This window comes from Rhinopithecus bieti, unplaced genomic scaffold, assembly GCF_001698545.2.
Source record: "Rhinopithecus bieti isolate Rb0 unplaced genomic scaffold, ASM169854v2 scaffold_21219, whole genome shotgun sequence".
Lineage (NCBI taxonomy): Eukaryota > Metazoa > Chordata > Mammalia > Primates > Cercopithecidae > Rhinopithecus > Rhinopithecus bieti.
Window position 1 is genome coordinate 29041 of NW_016810186.1, and position 26079 is coordinate 55119.

At 39.5% G+C, this 26079-nt stretch overlaps 1 protein-coding gene across 1 annotated transcript in view; it reads right to left on the minus strand.

Moving 5' to 3' along the window:
• The window catches only part of CPNE4 (copine 4), a 659177-nt gene that overhangs the window by 13604 nt on the left and 619494 nt on the right, over nucleotides 1-26079 (minus strand). The window contains exons 17-20 of the mRNA XM_017891576.1: nucleotides 20478-20611; nucleotides 11769-11823; nucleotides 8524-8575; nucleotides 6039-6172 (exon numbers count right to left, since the gene is read on the minus strand). Of these exons, the coding sequence (XP_017747065.1) occupies nucleotides 6039-6172; nucleotides 8524-8575; nucleotides 11769-11823; nucleotides 20478-20611 (375 nt within the window). The remainder of the gene's footprint in view (nucleotides 1-6038; nucleotides 6173-8523; nucleotides 8576-11768; nucleotides 11824-20477; nucleotides 20612-26079) is intronic.

Genomic DNA, 26079 nt, shown 5'->3' on the forward strand with positions numbered 1-26079 from the left:
GCAAATCAAAACCACAATGAGATACCATCTCACACCAGTTAGAATGGCAATCATTAAAAAATCAGGAAACAACAGGTGCTGGAGAGGATGTGGAGAAATAGGAACACTTTTACACTGTTGCTGGGACTGTAAACTAGTTCAACCATTGTAGAAAACAGTGTGGTGATTCCTCAAGGATCTATAACTAGAAATACCACTTGACCCAGCCATCCCATTACTGGGGATATACCCAAAGGATTTTAAGTTGTGCTGCTACAAAGACACATGCACACATATGTTTATTGCAGCACTATTCACAATAGCAAAGACTTGGAATCAACCCAAATGCCCATCAGTGACAGACTAGATTAAGAAAATGTGGCACATATACACCATGGAATACTATGCAGCCATAAAAAAGGATGAGTTTGTGTCCTTTGTAAGGACATGGATGCAGCTGGAAACCATCATTCTCAGCAAACTATCGCAAGAACTGAAAACCAAATACCGCATGTTCTCACTCATAGGTGGGAATTGAACAATGAGATCACTTGGACACAGGAAGGGGAGCATCACACACCGGGTCCTATTGTAGGGAGGGGTAGGGGTATGGATAGCATTAGGAGATATACCTAATGTAAATGATGAGTTAATGGGTGCAGCACACCAACATGGCACATGTATGCATATGTAAAAAACCTGCACGTTGTACACATGTACCCTAGAACTTAAAGTATATTAAAAAAAAAAAAAAGAAATAAAACAACCTGATGGTCATACTACCACATTGAGAAACTTTACAGTCGTAATGCAGATGTCAGGAAACTATTTTCCGTCAAGAGACATTAATAAGTATTTTAGGCTTTGTAGACCACAATGATCTCTGTCACAACTACCTAACACTGCCACTGTAGTGTGAAAAGCCATAGACAATATTTAAAATGAATGGGAGAGGCTGTGTTCCAATAATGTTTTATTTATGGACACTGATTTTTAATGTCACAAGATTTTCATATGTCATGATATATAAACATTATTCTACTTTGATTTTTTTCAACAATTAAAAAATCTAAAAACCATTCTCAGCTTGCAAGCCATTGAAAAACAGTTTAGTTTATTTATAGTTTATTGAGTGCTAATCTAAACTAGTGGTTCTTAACCTGTCTCTGTGGACTACTGCAAGATTTCAGGCAGTCTGTAAACTTGAAGTAAATTACATTTTTATTTTCACTAATCTCTAATAAAATTTATCATTTTTCACTATAAGTATAATCAACAAATCAAATTAATATTAGTTCTACTTGTGGCTCAGTTATTAATTAAAAAACAGATATTTTCCTGTTGTATTACAGTACCTGCATCTATTTCAATGTATCATTTATGTTTAATACAACTTAGAAATTATAGAATTATTAGACTAACTACTGGCTCTCATAATATATAAATAAAGAAGCATTTTATCACTATATTTATGATGTCTCCATCTTCCTTTTAAAAAATATTTTGCTAACTGCATTTCAATATAATTGGTTTGTTTTATAATATGGGTCTTATGTTGTACATTTAAAAACACTTCTGGCCAGGTGCGGTGGCTCACACCTGTAATCCCAGCACTTTGGGAGGCCGAGGTGGGCGGATCACGAGGTCAGGAGATCAAGACCATCTTGGCCAACATGGTGAAACCCAGTCTCTACTAAAAATACAAAAATTAGCTGGGCGTGGTGGCGCGTGCCTGTACTCCCAGCTACTCGGGAGGCTGAGGCAGGAGAATTGCTTGAACTAGGGAGTCGGAGGTTACAGTGAGCTGAGATCCCACCACTGCACTCCAGCTTGGCAACAGAGCAAGACTCCGCCTCAAAAAACAAAACAAAACAACACACACACACACACACACACACACACACAAAACACAAAAAACCACTTCTGAGAAGCGATCTATGAACTTTACCAGCTGCTAAAGGGGTTTGTGGAACAAAAAGTTTAAGAACTGCTGGCCTGCAGAGATTGTCAGGATTCTGGAATCTGATCCTGCCAGGTTTAATCTAGCTGAAGGCACCAGGCTGTAGACTGCAGGATCAAAACCTGATGGAAATTTCTGATAAAGCAAATAATAACAATTCCTTCTAAAGACACACTGGGAAAATGCTCATGGATGAAATATTATAGTCTTTGAATCTACTTGAGGTCCTGTTTAGATAAAGAGGGGCATTTTTTTTTACCTAGAAGAGTTCCACAAAATCAAGGGGAAAATCCTATAGCAACAGACTCCCTGGCACAGCTTGCCGAAGATGTTCAAGTTTATGACCCTTAGAGATAACAAGGGACTCTGGAGCATAGACTTTTCAAAGAACAGGAGAAACCTCTGGGGAAAAGCATATGTTCTTGATCTATAGGGGTAATTTATATGGGGATATGTGGGTTGGATGCTTCTTACCTTTGGTCCCATTTAATGGTCTGTCTTTTCATTGCAGACCCAGCTATCCCTGAGGGAGTGAGTGATGGCCAAAAACTCACGCTGTTCTATATCAGCCTGAAATCCAGACCTACATTAGTTCTGTTCTCATTTTAGCCATATGAGTCCTGGTACCCCAGAGGGGATGAGATGATCCAATTTTTAACCTGGGCCCCGGGGAGCCCTTAGGGATGCCTTGGATGCTCTTGAGGATAAAGGAGTTAAAGAGAATGGACAAGTTTCTGACTCTACTCCTTAGATCAAATTTGGCAAGAATAGTGTATTTTTTAAAGTCTATTTTATATGTTAGGTTTCTAAGCAAGCTATCATTTGGAGAATTGGTTCTGGTGCTGAAAAAAGAGGTTAAAAAATAAAATAAAATACTGGTCACATCCAAACCTTATTCCTAAATCTTGCATCTATGAAGGTTCAAATTTGCTCCAAGACCTCTGTGGTGGGAAAGAGATGCATTAGGGGAAGACTTGCAGGGTCCATGCACTGGTGGAGATGTTGGTCTATAATCCTGAAAAGTGTTGATGGTTAACCAGGTGCAATGGCTCACACCTGTAACCCCAGAACATTAGGAGGCTAAAGAAGGAGGATTATTTGAGCCCAAGAGTTTGAGACCAGCCTGGGCAACATAGCAAAAACCCCATCGCTACAAAAAATACAAAAATTAGCTGGGCGTGGTGGCACATGCCTTTAGTCCCAGCTTTTGGGAGGCTGGGGCCAGAGGGTTGCTTGAGCCCAGAAGGTTCAAAGCTGCAGTGAGCCATGATTGTGCCACTGCACTTCAGCTTGGGTGATAGAGCAAAACCCTGTCTCAAAAAAAAAAAAAAAAAATTAATAGTGTTCATGCTTTCTGAAAAGAAGAGGAAAGATGAGCAGAGAGGAGTCAGGATTTTCTTAGCTTTCACACCTGGAAAAGACTTGGCTTGGATTAAATCCTCAGCATCTCTGCTGGACAAGATCTCAGCTTACAGAGTGTCTCTGCCCAGCATAAAGGCTAACATAACCACAGTTGTACGTATTCACTATTCTAAAGTAATTATTTGAAGTAACACACTCTTAGCTCCCCAGGGTCTCCAGTCCTTTTCATAGTCAAATCACTGGTTAGTGACTTCAAGAACATGATGTAGTGAACAGAGGAGATGAGAGAACATGCAGCACAGATCAGACCCGTTTGTTTCTTATGAATAGCTATGGGTTACCTGATGAATGTTGGGTAGGAGATTGGAACTGTGGTCAACTATGTAAATAAAAGGACATGGAAAAATTACTAGTCTAAAACAAAAATTTTGCTTCAAACGATTCCCATTCCCTTGTAGGAACTGCTCATGTCACTCAATGACCCAAGCCCGGAGTAGCTGAAGATGATAATGAGATGTACGGAAGGGCCAGTGGACTGAACCAAAGGCATGCAGTGACTGTTGTTCTCTCTACGGACCTTGGGAATTCAGATCTTTTCAAGTAGGAGAGACTTCAAATTATAATGAAAACCAGAACACTATATTTTCTGGCATATAAGATGTGCAATATTTAAGATACACACCAATTTTACAAAAGAAAATGTAAAGTACTTTTCATCATATACATATGAAAAATAGAGTGCTTTTACATGCATTCTTTAAATAAGTATATATCAAGCATGTACTGTGTGCAGGCATTGTTTTGTGTCCTAGAGATACTAGTGAACAAGTCTTATTGTAGAGCTTCCATATGAACGTAGAGAGACATAAAATAGACAAGTTAGTAGATGTACCTAAAGTATTTCAGATGGTGATGAGTACTAAGAAGAAAAGTAAAGCTGAGACATGGTGTGGGTGGGTGGGTTGGCTATTTTAGATAAGGTAACCAGGGGGAACTTTCAGAGGGGTTGAGAGTTGAGCAGAGATGTTAACACAGTCAGAGAATGGATCATATGGAGGTTTGAGTGAGAGAAACCCTGGCAGGGGAACAGTAAGTGAAAAGGCCTGGAGGTGGGAATATATTTGGTGTGTTTGTGGAACAGCAAGAAGGTCAGTGTGGCTGAAATTTAGGGAGCAAAAGAGATAGTGATAAGAATTAAGATCAGAGAGGTAGGCAGAGATTAGATCCTATAGTGTCTTCTAAGCCACATCAGGGAATTTAGATTTTACTCCAAGTATCATGAAAAGTATTAGAGAATTTAGAACAAAGGAATGATGTAATACTAAATATATATATATATATATATATATTTTTTTTTTTTTTCTTTTTTTTGAGGTGGAGTCTGTCGCCCAGGCTGGAGTGCACGAACTCGGCTCACTGCAAGCTCCACCTCCCAGGTTCACTCCAGTCTCTTGTCTCAGCCTCCCGAGTAACTGGGACTACAGGTGCCCTCCACAACGCCTAATTTTCATATTTTTAGTAGAGACGGGGTTTCACCATGTTAGCCAGGATGGTCTCGATCTGACCTCGTGATCCGCCCACCTCGGCCTCCCAAAGTGCTGGGATTACAGGCGTGAGCCACTGCACCTGGCCAATACTAATTATATTTTTAAAGGATCAATCTGGTTTCTGCATGGAGCGTAGATTGTAAGTGGGAAAAAGTTAAGGACAGTAGCTGAGGGGTAAAGCGGAGTCAAGGGGGAGATTTTAACTTAACGCAGGAGATGTTATTGAATGAGCACTTGTTAATGAGAATAAGTCTTCAGTACAATGGGAAGTAGAAAGGAAAACAATAGATGATAGGAGAAAGAGTGAGAATATGACCACAGAGTCAAAGTTCCTGGATAATTCAGAGGAGATGTGCTCAAGTACACAAAAGAAGATGTTGACATGAGTTAGGAGCATGGTCCTCCACCCATTCTAACACAAAGGAAGGCTGAGAACATGCAGACAGTGCAAGAAGGTTAGATGAATTGACGTAAGACGATAAAGGAGTAGTATTTTTTAAAATAAAAACTCCGTACCCAGGATAAAATTACAGAGCAAACTTCAGACATTGGTAATACTCTACTAAATCTGGAAAAAAATCATAAAGCTAAAAAGACAGGTATTAATGTTATTATTAAAATAAATACATAAGGTATTACGGTAATATATTTACTTCTAAAATATTAGGGGCAAAACTCAAACTGTATTCTTGGTTTGCGTTTTTCTTAAGAAAACCAACAGAATGTGAAATCAATTTTTGCTGTGATGTTTAGCGCTGCGCCGCTTTACCACCAGGAGGCAAAATCATCCATTGTTTTACTTCTGTGGTGCTTTACTTCCATCGTAATATGGGTACCTTGAAAAGCAAGCTTATTTTTAAACTTTTCTTTTTTCTTTTCAAGAGCAGGAGGTGGGTATGACATACTTTAGTGAATATAGTAGCTTCCATTGTTGAGTCTCTCCTATGTTCAGACAATGTGGTAGACAGTTGACATGTGTCATCTCTTAGCCTCACAACCCAGCAAAGATGGGGTGGATTATCCCCATGTTTCAGATGTCAAGACTGAGGATAGGAGGAGGTTAAGTCACTTGTCCAAATTCACACAGGTAGAAATGTTGGAATTAATTTTCAGAGTGAGATGGGTCTTACGGCCAATATCCAGGTAAGGAAGAGTAAGCTCCCCTTAAGAGGCAAATACCCCCTCCTTACCGATGCCTCCTTGGTGTTAGTTTCCTCTGACGCTGACTTGGCAACCTTCTGGATGATGGGGGCAATGTTGGTGGGACCATAAAGTTGGAGCTTAGGAAGACAGCTCTGATAGGCTTCCACAACTCCTTGAATTCCTGAGGTGAAATTGGCAAAGATCAACAGTTCCAGAGTCACTCCAACTATATTTATAGCCAAACACACGTAAAAGTGAAGCATTAAATTTTCCAAATAGTCCTTATCAACATCACATTTATGTTCTTAAGATAAAAAGGAATACCACATTGCTAGTGTTGCTTCCTCTTTCCCCACTGAAATCATTCTCCTCTTTAAAAACTGAAGTCAAAAGCAACCATTTTCACAAAATTTCCCCTAATATCCTACTTTATACATAAGATTTCATTCACGCCTCATAGCATAATGAAATAGATGCTATACCCATTTTATAGGTGAAGAAACACAGGCTTAGAGATGTTCAATGATCTGCCCTAGGTCACATAGCAAGCTTGTTCAAGACTCAGGATTTAAACTTGGGTCTGCCTGGCTCTAAGCACTGTGTTCTTAGCCACTAGCAAGCCAGCTTCAATGCTGCACTTGTTTCCACACAATCTTGTTGACTCTAGTAGATACTACCTATGCCCTCTATAAGAATCAGGAGTTCCCATGACCTTCTCTCCGTATATTATACTCTTTGTGGGCAGGAATCATGATTTACTTAATTTTTGTATTTCCCCAAAGAGCTTAAGGCAGTAATAAGCAAATGTAATGCTCACCAAGTGTGTGATGAATGAGCCAAGTGGCTGATATACTCATCTTCTGGGTGCTGAGTACAGATAAGTGATGGTTATCATCATGGACAACCCTTCATTTAAAGGGGGGCTTCCATCCTGAGGCCATATGAGCCCAGGAAATAGAAAAGGATGGGACTCTGCCAAGAGAGGCAGTCCTATCTATGCAGCTTCTCCTAGCACTTGATACATCTTGACTGCAAATTTCATGTTATCATTCTGATCCCACAGCAATAATCTCATTACAAATGATTTTTATTCAAATGGCTCCTCTTGTTGTCTGTGCCTATGTTGTCACTTGCCTTTCCCTATTTCTGCTCATCCTTCTATACCTTTCTATTCTGAAACAGCACATTGGTCCTGTTTTTGGCCAGAGGGATCCACACAATCCCCTCCTGAGACTGTTCTCCATAACCACCATGCACTGCAAAATAGCTCTTGGGTATTTCAGATGAGCAAGTTCTGTTCTATTCTGCCCTACATACATGCTCCCAACCTCATTGACAATCCTGCACCACTTGGCCCTGCCCCAAAGGCTATCACTCTAAAGACAGATGCCAAGTCATTTGGCAGTCTGGTTCTGAAGTTAAGTGATGCTGAATAGAAGCTCCTTATCTTTTTTTGGTTCTTGAGTTTTCGCCTAAGATAAGCAAGTTCGATTTCCTCTTGAAAAGTATCAGGCAGATGAATTCTAAGAGTATAAAACAGGTGAATACAAGGGTTTATATTTCATTCTACTGTGGGGGAAACCATTCTTATGGTTTCAGAATGGGGGTGGCTGGGGATGAGGAAAGTCTAAACCACAGAAAACTGAGGGTGAAGAACACATTAGTGGAAAAAATGGCAGAATGGAGATTGGGTCTTGGAGGTTACTATGTTCAGACTCAAAGGTATTGATTCTTGGCCATTAACTGCTAGACGCCTTACACACTCTACTGGATCTGAATCCTGATTTAGCCTCCTTCCTTGACAAGAAGGAAGAGAGAGATATGGACATTTCTAGTGCAAAAATGTCTTATGATCTTCATAGCAACATATGTACTTGGCTCTGTTACTTAGAAAACAGAAAAATACCATTGTAGAACAAAATTTATTATAATTATCATCGTGGTTTCAGTATCATTATTTTGTGAAATCATGTTGGAGAATTCTGGCTGGAAACAATGGAACATGAACCAGAACCTTTGAGCAGGCTTTCTCTGGCACAAAGCCATGATGCCGCTTGTTCAAACTCACTGAGGCCATGTCCTTGACCGATATGCCGAAAAGTGGGAAATTATTTCCATGTTTCCCCATCTCCTTATATCGGAACAGAGATGAAGTTGTAAAAAAAAAAAAAAAAAAAACACTTGATGAAAACTTGGAAAACAGAAAGAGGGATATTGTATCACTGCCTACCAGGTGAAGTTTCCTTTATTGTTATTATTATTTTGGCCCGAGGAATCCCAGACTGGGATCAACATTATTACTATAAACTCAAGACCTCTTCTGCATCTGTCTTTTCCAGTTCTTATTTTCCTGCTCTGTTATCATGGCTTTCTCTTACCTGTGGAGTAGCATGGTTTATGAGGATACAGAAAGCCTGCTTCTCTGCTGTGGACAATCGTAACTAATATGCTACACCAGCGGAGAGAAACTAAAATGGGAAAGGTGCGAAGGGAAGGACTGTGATTCTGGCTTTCTTTCACATTGTGCTTTACCTGCACATTCTGGATTGTCTTCATTAAAGTTGATTGCAAAGTCATGAGAGACCTAGACGCCAATTAAAATTTAAGAAACAAGAAGAAAGGAGAATTACAACTTTAATCCAGTAAGAAGGCACTGGGGTTTAGAGTTTGCAAACAAATGCCCGTTACATTCATTATGTGTTAAGCAGCAGGAACCATTTCAAGCCTTTACACAGTCTGAGATGGAGGGTGAATTCTAAGCTCCCTGTGGAGTTGAGGTGACAGGAAGATTTTCTAGAATCAGATAAATGCTGTCAGGAGGGGAGAATAAGGCTTATAAAAAATCCAAGAAAAGATTTCAGAAAGAGAACTTCAAATAGCTGCTAGATAGAACTGGCCACAGACTGGAGGCTTAGATTTGGCTGAGCTCCATTTGGACCCAGTGATTAAACAAAACAAAACAAAACAAAAAAACTCAATAACCCAAGCTGTCTGCTCAGGATGGTGATGGTTATAAAGGCTTCAGCTAAACAGCTGACACTTAAGAATCATTAATGTGATATGCAGAACTACAGGGCAGGAGGATTTTCACATACCTACAGGTAAAACAGACTGCACTCTACTTTTGGAAACGTAATAAAGTAATATACTTTGTAATCTTTCAACCCAAATTCCTTTACCTGGCAGAACCTATGCACAAGGTCAAATAACATATTGTTTACTTTTTTCTTTCTGAAAACCTGATAAAATAAGATGGATGTTCTGGCATCTGGACATTTTTATTGAATCATTTGGTATTTTATGGATAATTTCATTTCAAAGGATATTTCCAAGCTCTGACTCTTTTGGGTATCTATAAAATAGGTCACTTAAGACGCCTCCTTTCTTAGTGGGAGGTGATTGGTGATGCTCTCGGCGCTTATCTCGTATTCCCTTGCTCTCAGCACTTCCGGGCAAGCCAGTTGACTTCCAGTCATCTTATTTGCTTTGTTTACCTTAAGTTTTTTCCGGGCCTCCAGGGCCTGTCTTGCTTGCCCAAGCGACAGGCTAAAAGTGACCCTTGGGAGTAATCAGTAATTAACAGGAGATGATGTATACACACCCCAGCTCCCTTATCCCTTGGGGTCCGTGTGTGCTGTACATTGCCTCCTGGGGTTCTTCAGCAGAGTTAAGCACCAGTTGCCAACAGCGGTAACTGACTTGATGATATACTCTGCTGACTTCCACTTCCCAACCTCTACTGTGGTTTCCTTCGCCTTTCAAATAAACTACTTGCATCCAAATCCTTTTCTCAAGATCTGTTTCTGAGAAGGTGGAAACTAAGACACAGGTGCTTGTGTTTCAGTTTCAATGCCTACTCTGAGATTTTGTCCTAAGAAGCAAATTGTGGCAACCTTGTAAACTCTCCGGGGGGCACCTGAGCTACTCAAATCATCCGTGTTTGTCTGAGGAATGGCAGAAATTAGGCATGGAAAAGGGGTATTGGGGACCAGAAATGGGGAAATGTGAGAGATGCCCGTTGAAACAGGAAGAACCAGGGGATTTTGCTGACAGGAAGGATGGAGTTAGGGGATCAAGTGAACAAGAGGACTTCAGAAAAGAGCAAGAAGGATTAGTTACTCCAGGAAGGGAACCAGAAAGACGTCATTTGTGAGAAAAAGGTATGGTGCATAGCTCTGTCCTCAGCCCTGTTGGGCCAACCTGAGGCTGGGAGAACACCTGGTGGGGATGTGGTGAAAACTCAAGAATCCCTGGGTAGTTGGGCTGATGGCTATTGAGCTATTCAGCAGCTCTATGAAGAAAGTAGGCATTCACCTGTTTACATTCCAGATTTGAAGGGGCCTATATCTCCTCAGCTCCAGCTTATTCTTATATAGGTCATCTTTTAATCTTAGTGTTGCCAGACCTTTCAGGTTTTCAAGAGAAGTCAGAAATCTGACATTTTATATGCAATTGCTGAATTCGTGTTTTAAAAGTGTGTCAAATATACACATTTGTGGCCTGAATAATGTCTACAGGCCACCAGTCGATAACTCTTGTTCTATATTCTTTCTCTCCACAAGCTCTACTTCTAATAAATGCTTCTAGAATTATGTAGCTATGCCCAGCAGGAAGGCCAGTGTGGAATACAAGGCAAAAAAGAAGGAGAACAAGTCAGGGAGACATGCCATTCCACCCACTGTTCACTCCAGGAGCAACAGGGAGATTGATTTCCTCTTTCAAAAAGGATACGTAAGAGGAAAGTCCTTTATGTGATGGCTCTAGTGAGGGAGCAAATGTCAGCATCTACCTCCCGACCTGTGGCTCAGACACAGCCAGTAAAAGAGAAATTGAGGATTGGGCAATGTTGTTTGTACTTAGCTCAGACCTCAGAGGCACTGGTAAGGTGGAGGCTGGGGCAGGTACTTTGCTGTCTCTCCAAGGACCTGCCCACCTAGTGGGCATGAGTTCCCTGTGGAGAATGTTCTACAGGAGCATCTAGAATATCACAGTAGTGTCTCAGCCTCACCACAGTGCAAATTTATCTACACACAATCTTTGCCTTTTATCAGTCATGAGAAATCATAAAAACCAAATAGGATTCCAATGTCTTCATAAGAACATTTCAACTTTCCAATTCTGTAAGTAATAATTGTTCTTTCTTCACAACTTCTCTGTGTCTCCCATACAAGACTTGGACTTGGAGACTTGGGATAAGGAAGCTTGTAGACTCCATTGTCATGGACTTTCCCAGTTGGCATTGCCAATAGAATTCTATTTCCTAGGGGATATATGAATGGATAGGTTCTGAGCCCCTGGAGATCAACATCGTCAGTGTTTTCTCAGACTCTGACCACATTTATAAGAAACTAAACAATGAAACTCTTCATCTGGACCTCTGAGAAGACCCATCCAAAATACCAGGAGATAGGGTTTCTATTTGTGAGAAAGTGCAGACTAAGGCACAGGTGCTTGTGTTTCAGTTTCAATGCATACTCTGAGATTTTGTCCTAAGAAGTAAATTGTGGCAACCTTGTAAACTCTCTGGGGGGCACCTGAGCTACTCAAATCATCAATGCTTGTCTGAGGAATAGGAGAAATTAGGCATGGAAAAGGGGTATTGAAATATATTTAACCCTGGGGAGTTAATCTCACTGATTCTGAAGACCATTTCTGACTCTTTAGGCCCTACTGACATAGTTATGTCAGAGTCAAGAGAGTGAGACTGCTGTGAAAAAAACCCAAGTTATCCTTTGACCACAGCGAAGTGGAAGAAGATCCCATCTCCACTCACTCACCGTGTACTCTGGAGGTATCCTGGCACCAAACCCAAAGGCAGGGAACATTTTGTCACTGAAATCAAAATGAAAAAAAGAAAAAAGAAGAAGTTGCTTCATTTATTCATTTAATGAGGAAGAAAAACATGAACCTGCATTTTACCAGGTTGCTAGGCCATGTTGCTATGCTAGTGCTGGCTCATGCTTCTTGATTATCTGTGGTGATGGGGGTAGCAATAGCATGGATAATTAAAATCAAGAAATAACCCCTTAAGTTCATTACAGTCATTAGTCTACAACTTCTTCCCTTAATTTTTTTTTTTTTTTTTTTTTTTTACTAGATTCCTGTTTAAGAAATAAAATGGCCCTACCCTTTCACCAATGGCCTCCACTTCACCTTTCAACTTTGTTTCCTTTGAAAAGTGACCATGAACTAGGTAACTCTTATGGTTGACTGTGTTAGAACCTTTTGTATGTATTAACGTTTAAAATACTTACAGGGAGAGATTGTTATTCCCCTTCTGCAGGTGGGGAAATGTCTTGAGAGGTAAAGTGTCTTGCTCAAGATCTGTCTTGCTGCTAATTAGAGCTAGAGTCACAATACAGACAAGACTGAATCCAAGTGGATATTAAAAAGCAATGGGGCCAGGTGCAGTGGCTCACTCCTGTAATCCCAGAACTTTGGGAGGCTGAGGTCGGTAGATCACTTGAGGCCAGGAGTTCAAGATCGGTCTGGCCAACATGGAGAAACCCCATCTCTACTAAAAATACAAAAATTAGTCAGGCATGGTGGTGCACTCCTGTAATCTCAGCTACTCGGGAGGCTGAGGCATATGAATTGCTTGAACCCCGAGGCGGAGGTTACAGTGAGCTGAGATTGCACCATTGCACTCCAGACTGGGTAACAGAGCAAGACTCCATCTCAAAACAAAAGCAAAAAATAAGCAGTGGAAAGCTTGTAAGTTTGACTAATTTGACAGAGCTTTGTTCCCTCTACATGACTCATTGTACCCACCACCTTATCACATACAAGTGGTGATAAGTTGTTTACATGTCTTTTCTTGTTTTTTGAACTCAAAGAGACACTGTCTTTGGTATTAAAATCTTGATAACTCCACTGTCCTCTGCCTCAACTGCCCCCTGCCCCACCATTTATTATAGTATTTGTCATAGAATGTGTGCTCAATAAATAGTTAATGAGTATATAATCCATGAATTTTAATTATTAAAATGTGGCTATGAAAAGAAGGGAGGATTCTTGTGAAAACCTGAGAGAGTCACTTACATATCTTTTGGTTTGAGTTATCTTATGCACACTGGAGTTTCTCTCTTAGTTATTCATTCACATATATTGGATCTTAACTCTAACTTTACTGTACTAAAGTTGATAGGATGGGGAAGAGAATAATTAACATTTATTGATGCATACAATGTACCAGGCCCCTGCTAGATGATGTACCTATTTATTAAGTTCTCACACAATCCTGGAAGCTTCACCTACTTATTATTCCCATTTTACAGGTAAATAGAGCCTCAGAAAGGCTAAGGGGCCTATGGTGATTACCAAGGAGAATTGTGTGATTCTAAAGCCCATGTCTTTTCTGTTATACCATTATAATTTAATGATTATGTATAGTATTAAATGTGATTTTCTACTGGTACTTCCAGTAATCTAACCCCCTGTCTAGACAAATAAGACCCTCTTTAATCGAATATTGTGCTGTCGGGTGGCTGTCGCCATAGGGCTCTTGGCAAGGACATGTCCTTCTCATGTCATCTACCTTTTATTTCTTCTCCCATTAAGAATTTAACTGAGATTTGTTCTTTGGAACAATTTCTACATTTCTCTGTTCTTGGTATATTCAGTCAATTCAGGTTAGGGCTCACTGTCGTAAATATCTGTAAGGAAAAAGGGATGAGCCCCACCAATCCCAGGCTGACAGAAAAGTCAAAGTAGCAACGCTATATTCTCCTTTATCACCACCTGACTGATTAAGAGCTCATTACTAGCCAATGATGGTTTTGACAAAACTTTACCAAAACATAGCCAACTATCGAATTTGGGATTAGGGATTGGGAGATACAAGGAAGCTTGAATTATTTGAAATCAAAGTCTAAATTCTCTGGAAAATCACCAACTCCCACTTCTCCTCACTGTTGGATCAATCCAGGCTTTGTGGTGCATTGCATCTAGCAGGTATTAGATAAGGTATTAATGTGGGTCAACAGACACTCACAACAGCTTATGAAAGATTAGCTATAGATAGGAGAAAATATACTTCTGGTCCTTGGACATACTGAAATACTTTGCCTCAGCAATTCCTCCTTAAACAAAACAAGCATGGGCGGGTGTGAGAAGAGATCTGTGAGGGGGATTTTAGGGTACATTCTAGTTAAGTATGAAATCACGCTTTTCTGGGTGGAGGATGGATCCTGGTCCTTCACACTCGAAGATGACCCAGAAGTCAAAATAGAGAAACTGGGAGTCTCCACACCCTTATTTTCTTTTTTGATGAGTTTAGGAGGGGTAAGCTCTAACATTCCATCCATTTCTAATCCCTATGGTGTTCTGGCGTTAATGATATTCTTTTTATACTTTCTAAGCCACTCTTGGGGATTCAATGTTTGCTGACTATGATGCACTGTTATGTAATTGAGTTTCAAGAGTAGGAAGATAGGGAAAATGCCTCACCTACAAGGGGAATAATTAATGAGCCAGGAGGGATAAATTCTCTGAACTTAGCCACCAGAAAGCCTCTAACTAATAAACACACTAAAGAAAAAGTTTTAAGACTAAGCACAATGGATTTAAACATCCATTATTTCTGTTTTAAAATAAAACTAGGCAGAGAAGTCTTATTATACAAGAAGTAAAAGAAGGCAAGTTGAGCACAAAAGAAAGCATTGGTATACTAACACTTTAAGAACTCAAGATTGGATCCACTCAGCACCCACCAAAGGGCCATTTAGCAACTGTTGGGAAAATGAATGACAAAGATGGACAATCTGGAAAATTCAGGGCTATATTACCACATGGGTAAAGGCAATATTTCTTATAACCAGAATAAATAGTATAAAATACAATTAAAAAAAAAACCTACATACTTCAATGGTAATGAATAAGCTGTCCTGACCTTCTTAGGGAATGACTATTGTCAAATGACCTCCAGATGGAAGATTTATTTTTAACCACCGTTTTCCCCTGTTAAGGAAGATTTTGAGATAAATCAAAACGTTAATAAACGTAAAGAAAAATTACTGTATACATAAGGAAATGAAGCTCAGAGCAATATGGCATCTCAGGGCACGTAGACATTTAACAAAAACTGTTCTCTAAAGCAGAGGTCTTAAAACTGGGGTATCTGGAAATGCAAAGCACTTCTGGGGATATGAGAACATGGCTTTTTTTTTTTTTTAAAAAGGGAAATCAGTATTCAGTTCCTCTACATCCATATGTATTTTTTGCTGAAATTGATCTTCTGGGAATGCCTGTGATGGAGAGACCTGTTCTCCATTCATACCTTCCCTTTCACTTATCCTTCTCTTTTACCTATTCTGAATCTTAACTGTCATAGTCCATTGCTCCGGAGTGTAAAAACTCTGTAGCATCATATACAAGAATAATTCTAAACATGAATGATTCACTAGGAAAAAAATCCTTTTGCAAGTCAGGTAGTTGCCAAGTTTTGCTTTAAATAAATTTTGGCAAGTGTTGATGTCAGCTGGTAGATCATTGAAGAAAACATTTTGATGATTGGCCATTATGTAATTTTTTTGGTGTATAACTTAAACTGGAAAGAATTGAGTAATACTGCTAGTCAAGTTATTTATTTCCATATACTTATTCATAAGAACAGGTTTTCTTAGTATTTACATTGATAAGAGCAAAAAACTGAGTTAGAATTGATGCTCGACTCTCCCACTTTAGTAATAGGTACCACTCATCCACAGGTCTATAAACTAATTGGAAAAACACCCCATTATCTGTTTCAGTAAGAGCTGATTTCTGATAGATTTTTTATAGGCAAAATTGTACTGAAATTTCGAGTACGTTTATGTCCTTTTGATCAATTATGCACTAGGAATAATTGCAATAAAACTCAGATTTTAAAATATACTTTGAATTTTAGAAATTTTAGAAACTAAAAAATTTTAATTTATATTGTTATTACAGAAATGTATAGTGATCTAACAGAATTTCAAACCAATTTTATTAAGGCACATTAGGATAAAATTTGGGGGAAAGATAATGGAAATATAAGTTGATGAAAAGGAAGAAACAATTACAATTCTCAACTCACATTGAAGAGCTTGCTCATTTTTTACAAAATGGATAATGGTGGATATCAAATAGTTATGGTGTTTAGATTCTGCTTCACACAGTCACAAGAGTTATGTAAAAGTTTTATCATAAAATGTCCAAATTTATAATATATTAGAATTTTCATTCTTTGTCACTACATAAACTCATGATGAAAAATGTCAGATTTCAGTGAAAAAATGTGACAGCTATATATTTTAATATATTTTTTAAAAGTACATAAGCAAAAATATTTTAAAGATCATTGGTCCAAAATGAACTTCAGAACTGACAATATAGTTCTGTCTCCCTTTGTGTTCAGATCATTTTTAAAACATAAATCTAGGGTATTAAAGATAATAGCCTCTGCCATTTATTGAGTATTTATAACAGGTAGAACCTGTGTTAGCTAGGTGCTTTATATCTAATCCTTATAACTGCTCTGCAAGGGAAGTGAGATACATCCTCTATTTACAATGAAGAAAACTAAGGCCCATAGAATGCACATCTTATGGCAACAGAGGTAGCAGAGCTGCGGTTTGAACCTAGGTCTACCTGTCACCAGTTCCCCATGCTCTCTCTATCATCCCTGTTGACTCTGTCCTCATAGAAGACTTGTCTGGTCTAATGATTCAGAAAAAGGAGAACAAATCCACCCACATTCTAATAACAACAAAGCTGAAGGCCAAATTCTGATAAGTCCAGAAATTATCATCCCCAGGACTCCCTCCTTGACCACCACTCTTCACACAAAGGATAGAGTTAGCCCTTCCCTCTTTTATACACTTCCCATCCTGACACAGGGCAACATCTCCCCGGCCATGCTGGGCTCTAATTTATTTACACGTGTTTCTCCCCCATGAGATTGTGGGCTACTTGGGAGAAAATTGTGCTTCATTAATTTTTCTGTCTTCACAGCTCCCCATGAGGTGTTTGGGACTTAAGTAGATGCTGCACAGGACCTCAGCCATTGCATCTGAGCCAGCTCTCATGATTTAGCACTGGGTCTCAACCCTGGATACCTAGCAGGATGAAGAATTCTAAGTTCCAGGATGCACACCAGACAATTAAATCAGAGATTCTGGGGTGGTGTGCAGGCACCATCACATTTTAAGTCTTTTCAAATGGCCTCAATGTACAGCCAAGGCTGAGAACCACTGACTAATGCAGTGTGGAAAAGGTAGCACTGTGATTTGAACTGTCTTCTTATCACTAAGCAACTGCTCCACACTTGCAAATACCTGTCAGAATTGGTTTCAGTTCTAACTTTGTCTTCTCGTACCATAACTAGCACACCATGGAGAAACCATGCCTTGGTTTCTGATATCTGTCTCATTCTGGGGTAGATACTTCTGTAAAATGACAATCCATATTTCCAAGAAATGTACATATTCAGTTTCTGTACTGTCTTGATAGCAGATAGACCACGCTTTTCATTAGAGAACATTGCAGGTTTTCAGAGACCCATATCCCTGCTGGCCCCAAGGAAAAGATGTCACCTTGGCTTTGAGCAGACTAGGGAGACCAGGATACAGGAGCTGGAGAAGTGCTACAACTTGAGCTTGTGTGGGCCTGTGTGTGTGTGTGCACATACACGCATGTGTGTTTTTGTGTGTGTGTACAAGTAGTTGTGCTGGGGTGGGTGGTCAAAGGCAGAGGAAATGAGCAGCATCATCTCTTTCAGAGAACAGAACAGGCAGGCTTGAGGACGAGCTGTCTGTGGGAAGCTTTCCTTTAAGGCCATCCTGAGAAGAGTTTTATGCATCTCTCAAGCTGTTCTACCTCATGGATCACCTCATAATGACCTGGTAGCAATGACTGTACAAGGCAAAAAGAAAACTCTTGGCTGCCAGAGGCTGGGAGGAATTTCTAAGGCTCATGGGGATTAGAAACCTCTGTGTCACTGCAGGAGGGGGAACAATGCCTTCTGTCAGTTTTTATTCAAGTGTTTCTTTTGAGCACCAACCACACTGACTTTGATGTGAGAATAAATTAATTCCAGAGCCCCGACTTGAAATTTCCTGACTCTGCCTGTCTATTGTCTATCCACCCACACAAAAGAGGAACAGCAGAACCTTGTCAGTTTTCAAGTGAGCAGCTTGCAATACACATTCTTCTAGGGAGCTTTCTTAAAGGAGCATTGGAATTTTCAATCCTCCTTTTCTTCCTTAAGTATTTGCCCATTTTAATGTTGAGCTGTTTTCTTTATATGGAAAAAAGAATTGCTCCACTGAGCTGTAGAAACTTGATTTTCTTGGTCAGTTGGGGATGATAACTTCAATCTTACTCTATTAAAATTTTTAAAACAATCATTTATGATGATTCTTCATGTAACTCCTAAGGTCTCATATCTTATTTTATATTGAATCTGCATTTTGAGGGAAGAAAACATGCCCCCAAGACTTTGTCTGGCTCACAAAGGGATAAAAGCTTTACAAGGTATACATGCCACTCTGACTATACTCTCTGCATTTTGCATGTGAGGCAATCAGGAAATGGAGATGTTCAGCACCTTCTTCCAGATCATCCACTAAATCTGCTGCAAAACTACAATAAGGGCTCTGAGGCTTAGTATCTTAATTTCTGGAAAACCCATCAGTCTTCTCTTTGTAATTTATTATTAGACTGCCTTCTTCCCTGCAGATTCAGAGTTAACTTTTTAATTAAGCATCTACTGTTTGACATTTGTGTTAAGTGCATTTACCTACTTTATCTTTTGCAAGCATTTCAAGATTGAAAAGTTGAGAATCCTGAAGATACTCTCCCCCTTCTTGTCTCTCAACATGTGCACACATTATTATACTAGATTACTAATGTGTGTATGTGCATCTGTGTGTGTGATATAAAGAAGGAAGAAAATTATTGTTTTTGTGTCTTGGGGAGGTTTGGAGAATTTTCCAATGTAGTGGATGCAATTGGCCAGTCTTTTCTCTCACTGGTGGAAATCTTCGTATGACATAAACCTCTCTAGGAACCCCCTGTCCCACCGCCTGCATTGGGGCTTGAAGAAATCAGTGTTGAAATTCAAGTTATCTTCATAGTCAATACCTCAAGATTAAGTATAAGAGGTGTTTTTCCAACAAGATAATTTAAAATAACTATTGACTTATTTCCTAGATGTACAGGAGAGGAAGTGTCAGCAAGGGCCTGAGTGTTTAAAGCTCTTTGATTTTACTGGGCCTGTTCATTCATTCCCCAGCTGCCTTTGTACTACATGAGAGTTACTGGTGATGACCAAGCTGAATCCAGAGACACAGGCAGGCAGGAGACTGACTGCACCTTTCCCATTACCCTGTCCTATTAGTTTCTCTGTACAGTCTAGTCATTAGAATGTGTCATTTCCTATGGTGTGGAGGATAACAGGTTTTTAATATGATTATCACCAATTATGACACTAGAAATAACAGAAATCATGCTATCTTACACAATTCCTCTGAAACCTAAAGGATAGAGTTGTTTTCTTTATTTTCCTGGTTTGAAAGGTCAGTTTGTCGCTGCTTATTACTAACTAGCCTTGGTTTGCAATCACACCAGGGAGTTAACAGATATTTACACATGTTTATATTTACGTTGGTTTCACTTCAAAAAGCTTTGCTTAAGCAAGCACCTAAATTCCTTTACTTCATTCTAAAACTACTGGAAAGGCAGAATACATTCAGTTTAACATAATTTATGTGAGATACTCCCTACAGGGAATTTTCTTGGTAGGAAAGGTCAATATTTATCATCAAGTAAGAGTAAATAGAATATTGATTTGATCTTAAAGTCATATTTTCTACATACACACATGCAAACATACACACACACCTGGCTACATACATTTGCCACACCCTCTGCTGAAGTTACCAATAGCTTTTGAGGTCAGTGAAGCATAGTGATTATAGGCTAAGCTGTGGAGTGGGTAGACCTGGGTTCAAGTCCTGCCTCTGGCTATGTAATAGTGTACAAATTACTTAACCTTCTGTACAGTATTCACTTCTTTTAATGAATACATACTATATAAGTGTTAATGTGAGGATCAGATGTAATAATGTCTAATAGATCTGCGCTTCTACAACTCTAAAGTATATACAAATCATCTGGGGATCTTGTTAAATGCAGATTCAAATTCAGTAGGTTTAGATTGCTGCTAGTGCATAAGCAATTTTGAGTAGCAAGGCACATGCTAAGACTTCACAAAATGGAAACCAAAATTGCTATCTAATCATCTTGCAAGCCAGTTAAGAGAAGAAGGCTGAGAAAGGATTTCGTTTGGTGACCAATGCGAGCAGGGTACAAACTTAGTTTTTCTATACAGAGGGGATGAAACTTTTAAGACACTACATAAGGAGCTACTAGACTTAATTTCCACTTTCTGCCCAGGATCAGCCAAATACCATCTGAACCCGCATAAGAGACGATAAGGCTCCAAATGTCCTGAAGCCTCTTACCTGTCATAGTCTTGGCAAATCTCCCCGACAGCTACCAAAGCTTTCAGATACTCATTGGGTTGGTAAGGGTGGATGTAGTGCAAGGAACAGCTGTTCCTGGGGTCCCCGTTTGAGGCAGTGAAATCTATAGCTACCTAAAAGAGAAAAATACAAGCAAAGGTAAATTTAAAGTGGATACATCTCCTAGGAATTGTGATCAGCCATGAGAGAGATCTGGCCTCGGGTGAAAAACAGTAGCACATTACATACCCTGCCAATAAACAAAGAGAATAAATTAATTCGCTTGAAAAACTAGTTATTAATTTGGTTGAGGCCATTTCTGCAGTCTTCAATCTCCCTCCCCACCAGTGCCCACTCTTCTCCCTGTTTAAATAGGAACTTGAGATCGACATAGATCAGAAAGCCCAGATGCTGTTGATTCATCTCACCAGGCAGCAAGAGTAAGGATAGACTATCTGCCCTTCAATTTCACAGTTCACTCAGAAAAGACTTCTATGCTCCCTGGGCAGAACAATTCTATCTACGGGGCATAAGTAAGATCCCTTAAAACCAAATTCTGTGTTAAAGATACAGTCTTCACAGCAAAGCCATTGTCATATTTTCATGAGTGGCCAGATGCAGAGAGATGTGTTAGAGTGGTTATAACACATTTTCTGCAAGGAGCAGCTCCGTGTAAGGCATTCAACATTTTGGTTCCCATTCATGTAAGAACTCCTGCCTACAACAAAGAGGATGCCTGAATGTTATCGCATTGTAATTGGGAAGTGGAGATGGGAAACCTGTCATGCCACTAACTAGTCATTTATCCTTCAACTTCTCAAATTTCTTCTGGCCCCCAGTATCATAATCATGTAAGTCAAAGTTGACTCACTGAACACTTCCTAATAACAAAAGAAAGAACCCAAAATGCTTAAGCCAGAGGGTGTTAAAATGAGAAAAACGTTTCTTCTAATTTCCAACATCACTTTCATCTAAATAAAAGTTAACCCAGCAAAATCTCTTCAAAATGCCACTTAAGCTTCGAGGGAAGAAGGTTAAAATTAAAAGCCATACACAAAGAAAGAAATGTTTATGTTGCATAATTCCATTTCCTTCTGGAGTACAGTAGAATGCATTCATTGGCTTACTATGGCCGAAAGGCTCTATTTTCTCATATGATCTTGGGAATCATAATGGGAAATGTTATTTGTGTTATATTTGGTAAATTCCATTATAACAAATAACTGGAATGCCCCATTGGATCTATGAAGGTGGGACATTATTTCTGAAAGGACAGAGAAAACATGTCATGTGTTTGTTTGTACTTCTTAAGGTATAAGTTGATGGGGAAAAAAATGTTAGTCACATCTGATATTGTACCCTGCAATCAAGTCAAAGTGACTAGGAAAAGAAAAGCAACAGGCTAACAGTAATTCATTTATAGCCTTTTTTCTTTTCTTTCATGAAATTATACTTTCATCTCTGTTATTTTTTTTCTTTTTCTTCCTTGCCACTCCACAGAACTATGTCAAAATAAAGTTAGGTAGGATTCAAACTCTGTTTTCAGAATTATCCAGATTTCTCTTAAAATCAGGGGATGCCTACTGATAAATGCTAGTATTAAGAGTATGTTAAAAAAATAAAGAAAGAAAGAAAAAGGTTATGTGAAGAAAACTTACAGTTCTTCCCTGACCCTTAGATGCCCTTACTTTGGACAAAAAATGAAAAAAGACAGAAATAATCTCTGTGTCAGGCACTGTGCTAACTGTGTGTGACACAGAAGGCATGATATTACTTCATGTATATGCATGATATTACTCCATTTTCATGTGACATAGGATAAGAGGGTTTGGAGTTGGGTTTAAATCCAAGTCTATATGGTTCCTTTCTACCTTTCTCCATTATGCCATCATACATCCAGGAAAACATGCATGTCTATGACCAAAACACCAAGACTTCTCACGGGTATAACTATGCCAATAAAAAATGGAGGAGATTTGGCCTGGAGGTAGGGATTCTTGCTAGGAGGCAACCATGGTAATTTGAGGAAGCATTGCCTTGAATAAACTCTTTGTGACCAAAATGGTTGTGAAAGTTAAGACAAGGAAAATTGAAATATGTGTGTATGTATGTCTGTACACACAATAGTGAGAGGATTGTTACTGAGGATGACTGGAGGTAACCCAGGGACACCAATAAAGTCCAGTGTCTTCTGAGATGGGTTTATCCTGAAGGTGAGAGCCAACCCACTGGGAAAAAAAAGGAAGACCATAGATGAAGCCCTTTTAATCAAGGACTATGATGAAAAGCTGGGGGGATGGAGGAACCTACATGCATTTTCTGAACAAGAAGGAGGTGAAAAGCACCCCAGGATCCACCCATGAGGCCTCAACAAGATAGAGATCCAAACACATGCAGATAATTCCAGGAAAATTTCTGAGAGGAGCACTCCAGAGATGTTTGAGAGACAATGTTTGAGAAAACCATATCTTTGGGGGCCTCCTGGGTTTACCAAGCTCAACTCACAGACGCCATTCTCAGCCTTTTACTCCTATTGGGACATGTTTAAGGAATAATGGCACCTTGCATAGGTGTACATAGTGTTTAAAAGCTAAAAGTAATGCTGAGAAAGGTAGATGTAAAGCCACCCCTTTCTCTTCCACCAAGGAAGGCATGTTAGTACTCCAGGGAATTCTAGAGAGTGTGAAGAGGTTATGGAGATTACCTTGATTCTGCTTTAATTTATCTAAAAAGTGAATCGTTGGCAGGTGTTGATACTTTATTATTAATAACAAGCACCTTGTGGCCCACCTCACTTCTATTCATGATGCCTTTCATCACGGATCAACACCTCCTTACCTCTGAAGGCATCATGCTTCTGCCTCTTGATACTGAAGTTAACAATCTGTCCCATGTGCTGGTTGCCTGACTGAGACTCTTGAAGTGTTAAGGGTGTTCTGTGATGACAAAAACATGCTGGTGTCTTGATATAAAACCAGAAAATGAAATCAGGTTATATAGGCCAGAGGAAAAAATTCCATAAAGAAAAATGGCTGCTCAAGAAACATTCCTAGGCTTTGGCAAAATTCTCCAAGCATGCAGGCACCTGGTGGCAGCATCCGAGCCCCAGTATATCACCCGCATGAATATGTTATATCTAGATAAGTGTGCATAATGTCTGGACAAGCATACATAGTTTGTGGCAACAATATATTTTAAAATAATAGAAAAAGAAGCATATAATAGAGCTGGGGATGGGGTGAGACAAAAAGAAGTGCCTAGTTTGTAAAACCCAAGGAGGCACTCACTCTCAGCGGACCCCACACTTGTAAAATCCACAGAGTGAGAGTCTCCTTAAATTTTGCACCCCAGGTATGTCTCTTGCTTTACCTCCAATACTGGCTCTACTGTGTCATTTTCATTCCTATCCACTCTTCGTCATCAGACTTGGAATAATTTTCTTATGCTTAATCAAGGTGCAGCAAAGATGATGGTGAGAAGGAAAGAGTGATTGAAGAAAGTAAGGGTAGAAAATGAATAGGATTTTTTGACCCATTGAATGTGGAGTTGGATGTCAGTTAGGGGAAGAGAATGGCCAGGTTTTGGGGGGACAGAAGAGGATAATATATTTTGAAGATAATGAAACAAGGTACAGGCTAATGTTAGAAGGTTAGTATTGGGCTGCCTGTTTTTGGTGCTACTATATAAACATCAAACATGCCTGGTGGAAATTTTACTATTTCTTTTCAGGCAGGCCTCTAGGGTTTCCACTTTTCACATGGCAATGGCCCCTATGTCCATGACAACGAGAAAGGCCTCTTCATCTCAGGAGATCATCATATAGACCTGGGGAGGGTATGAACTTAAAAAATTAACTGATGAAAAAGGAAATAGGCTTATGATTCTTACCATATAGCCCATTTTATAGTTCTCATGGCTTAAAACAAAAATATTTTATCATGTGAATAGACAGCAATGGACTGTCTTAAGTACAAGTCAGCTAAAATATTTTCATTTTTATTTTCTGGAAAGTGGTGGTTCCTAAAACCTCCTTTTTGAAGCTGGAGAAAAAAATATCTATCTTCAGGGGGTGGTCTTCCACCAAGAATTCTCTGTGCTCTTTAAAGTTAGCATTAGTAGAAAGAGAGCAGAGTGAAAGGTTAGGTTTATTTTAGAAAGCAACAGGGAGGCTGTGGAAGATGGGGTTAAGCTGAGAAATAAAAGCAACAAAATGACTGAAAAATGCCAGTGTGTGGAGGTGGCTACTGACGCCTGGTTTTCTGAATGCCCAGTGAGCTCGCAGAGCCCCCACGTTTTCATTTCCTGATAGGAAGCATTTATGGAAACTTGTGGTTCTGGTATGTGCTCCAATCTTCCCTGCAGGCAGCGCAAGAACAGGCGCCCAGTGCTTTTTCCTTCTGCCCAGGAAGCCACTGCTCATTATTAATCAGAGCTGTGCAGCAGCTTTGCAAAGCCTTGTAAAGTAAGAATGCAAAATGCCCCCTCCGTGACACCAAGTCCCCAGTGCATGGAGCTGTTCCTGGGAAAAGGCTGGTTGCAAATGATGAGCATCTCTCTTTGGGCATTTTTAGATTCTTACATGAAACAACTCTGCTACTCAGATCCCTTCCCTTCATCTGTCAAACAGGTCATTTGTGAACCTTCTCGATGTTTTCTAAGGGAAGCTGCTGTGTAACAACCTCTGGTTAGTTGTATCTGCAGTCTACCTTTGGGATCATATTCCTGGGCAGCTTTCTTTCTTTTCTTTATAAATATCTGTGTACAATTTGGACCTATATAATGAATCTTGTAGGTGGAGATACTGTTTGGTCTGGACCATTTCTTAAATAATAGATTACATTTTTATTCTTTTCTGTTTTCCAAAAACTTTCTAAGAGGACAGTTAAATAAGAAAATAGGGAAAGACGCCTAAGCTTACTTGGTTCATTTTCTGGAAATGGCAAAGTATTTACCTCTTTAACCCATTATACCCTGACTTTGCATAGAAATTCAGTCAGCAGGGCTCACTAAGCAGTAAGCAGACTCAAAGGTGTACACCAGAGTAGGTCAGTGTTCAATCTGGGATGTAAAATAAATATTTAAAAATGTAAACTGGGCCACAGTGTGGACATCGGATGCCCTAAATGTTTTAGGGTTAGAAAAGATTTCCTGAAACTGGGCGCGGTGGCTCACACTTATAATCCAGTGCTTTGGGAGGCTGAGATGAAAGGATAACTTGAGGCCAGGAGACTGAGACCAGCCTGGGCAACATAGCTAGACCCTGCCTCTAGCTATGTTGTTTTAAAATGTGTTTAAAATTTAAATTTGTTTTAAAAAGTAGCCAATGTGGTAGCACATGCTTGTAGTCCCAGCTACTCAGGAGGCTGAGGCAAGAGCATCACTTGAGCTCAGGAGTTTAAGATTACAGTGAGCTTCCAGTGTGCCACTGCACTGCACTCTGGGCAACAGATTGAGACCCTGTTTTTTAAAAAAAAAAAAAAAGGAAGAAAGAAGAAAGAAAGAGAGAGAGAGAGAGAGACAGAGAGAGAGAGAAAGAAGAAAGAAAGAAAGAAAGAAAGAAAGAAAGAAAGAAAGACAGAAAGAAAGAAAGAAAGAAAGAAAG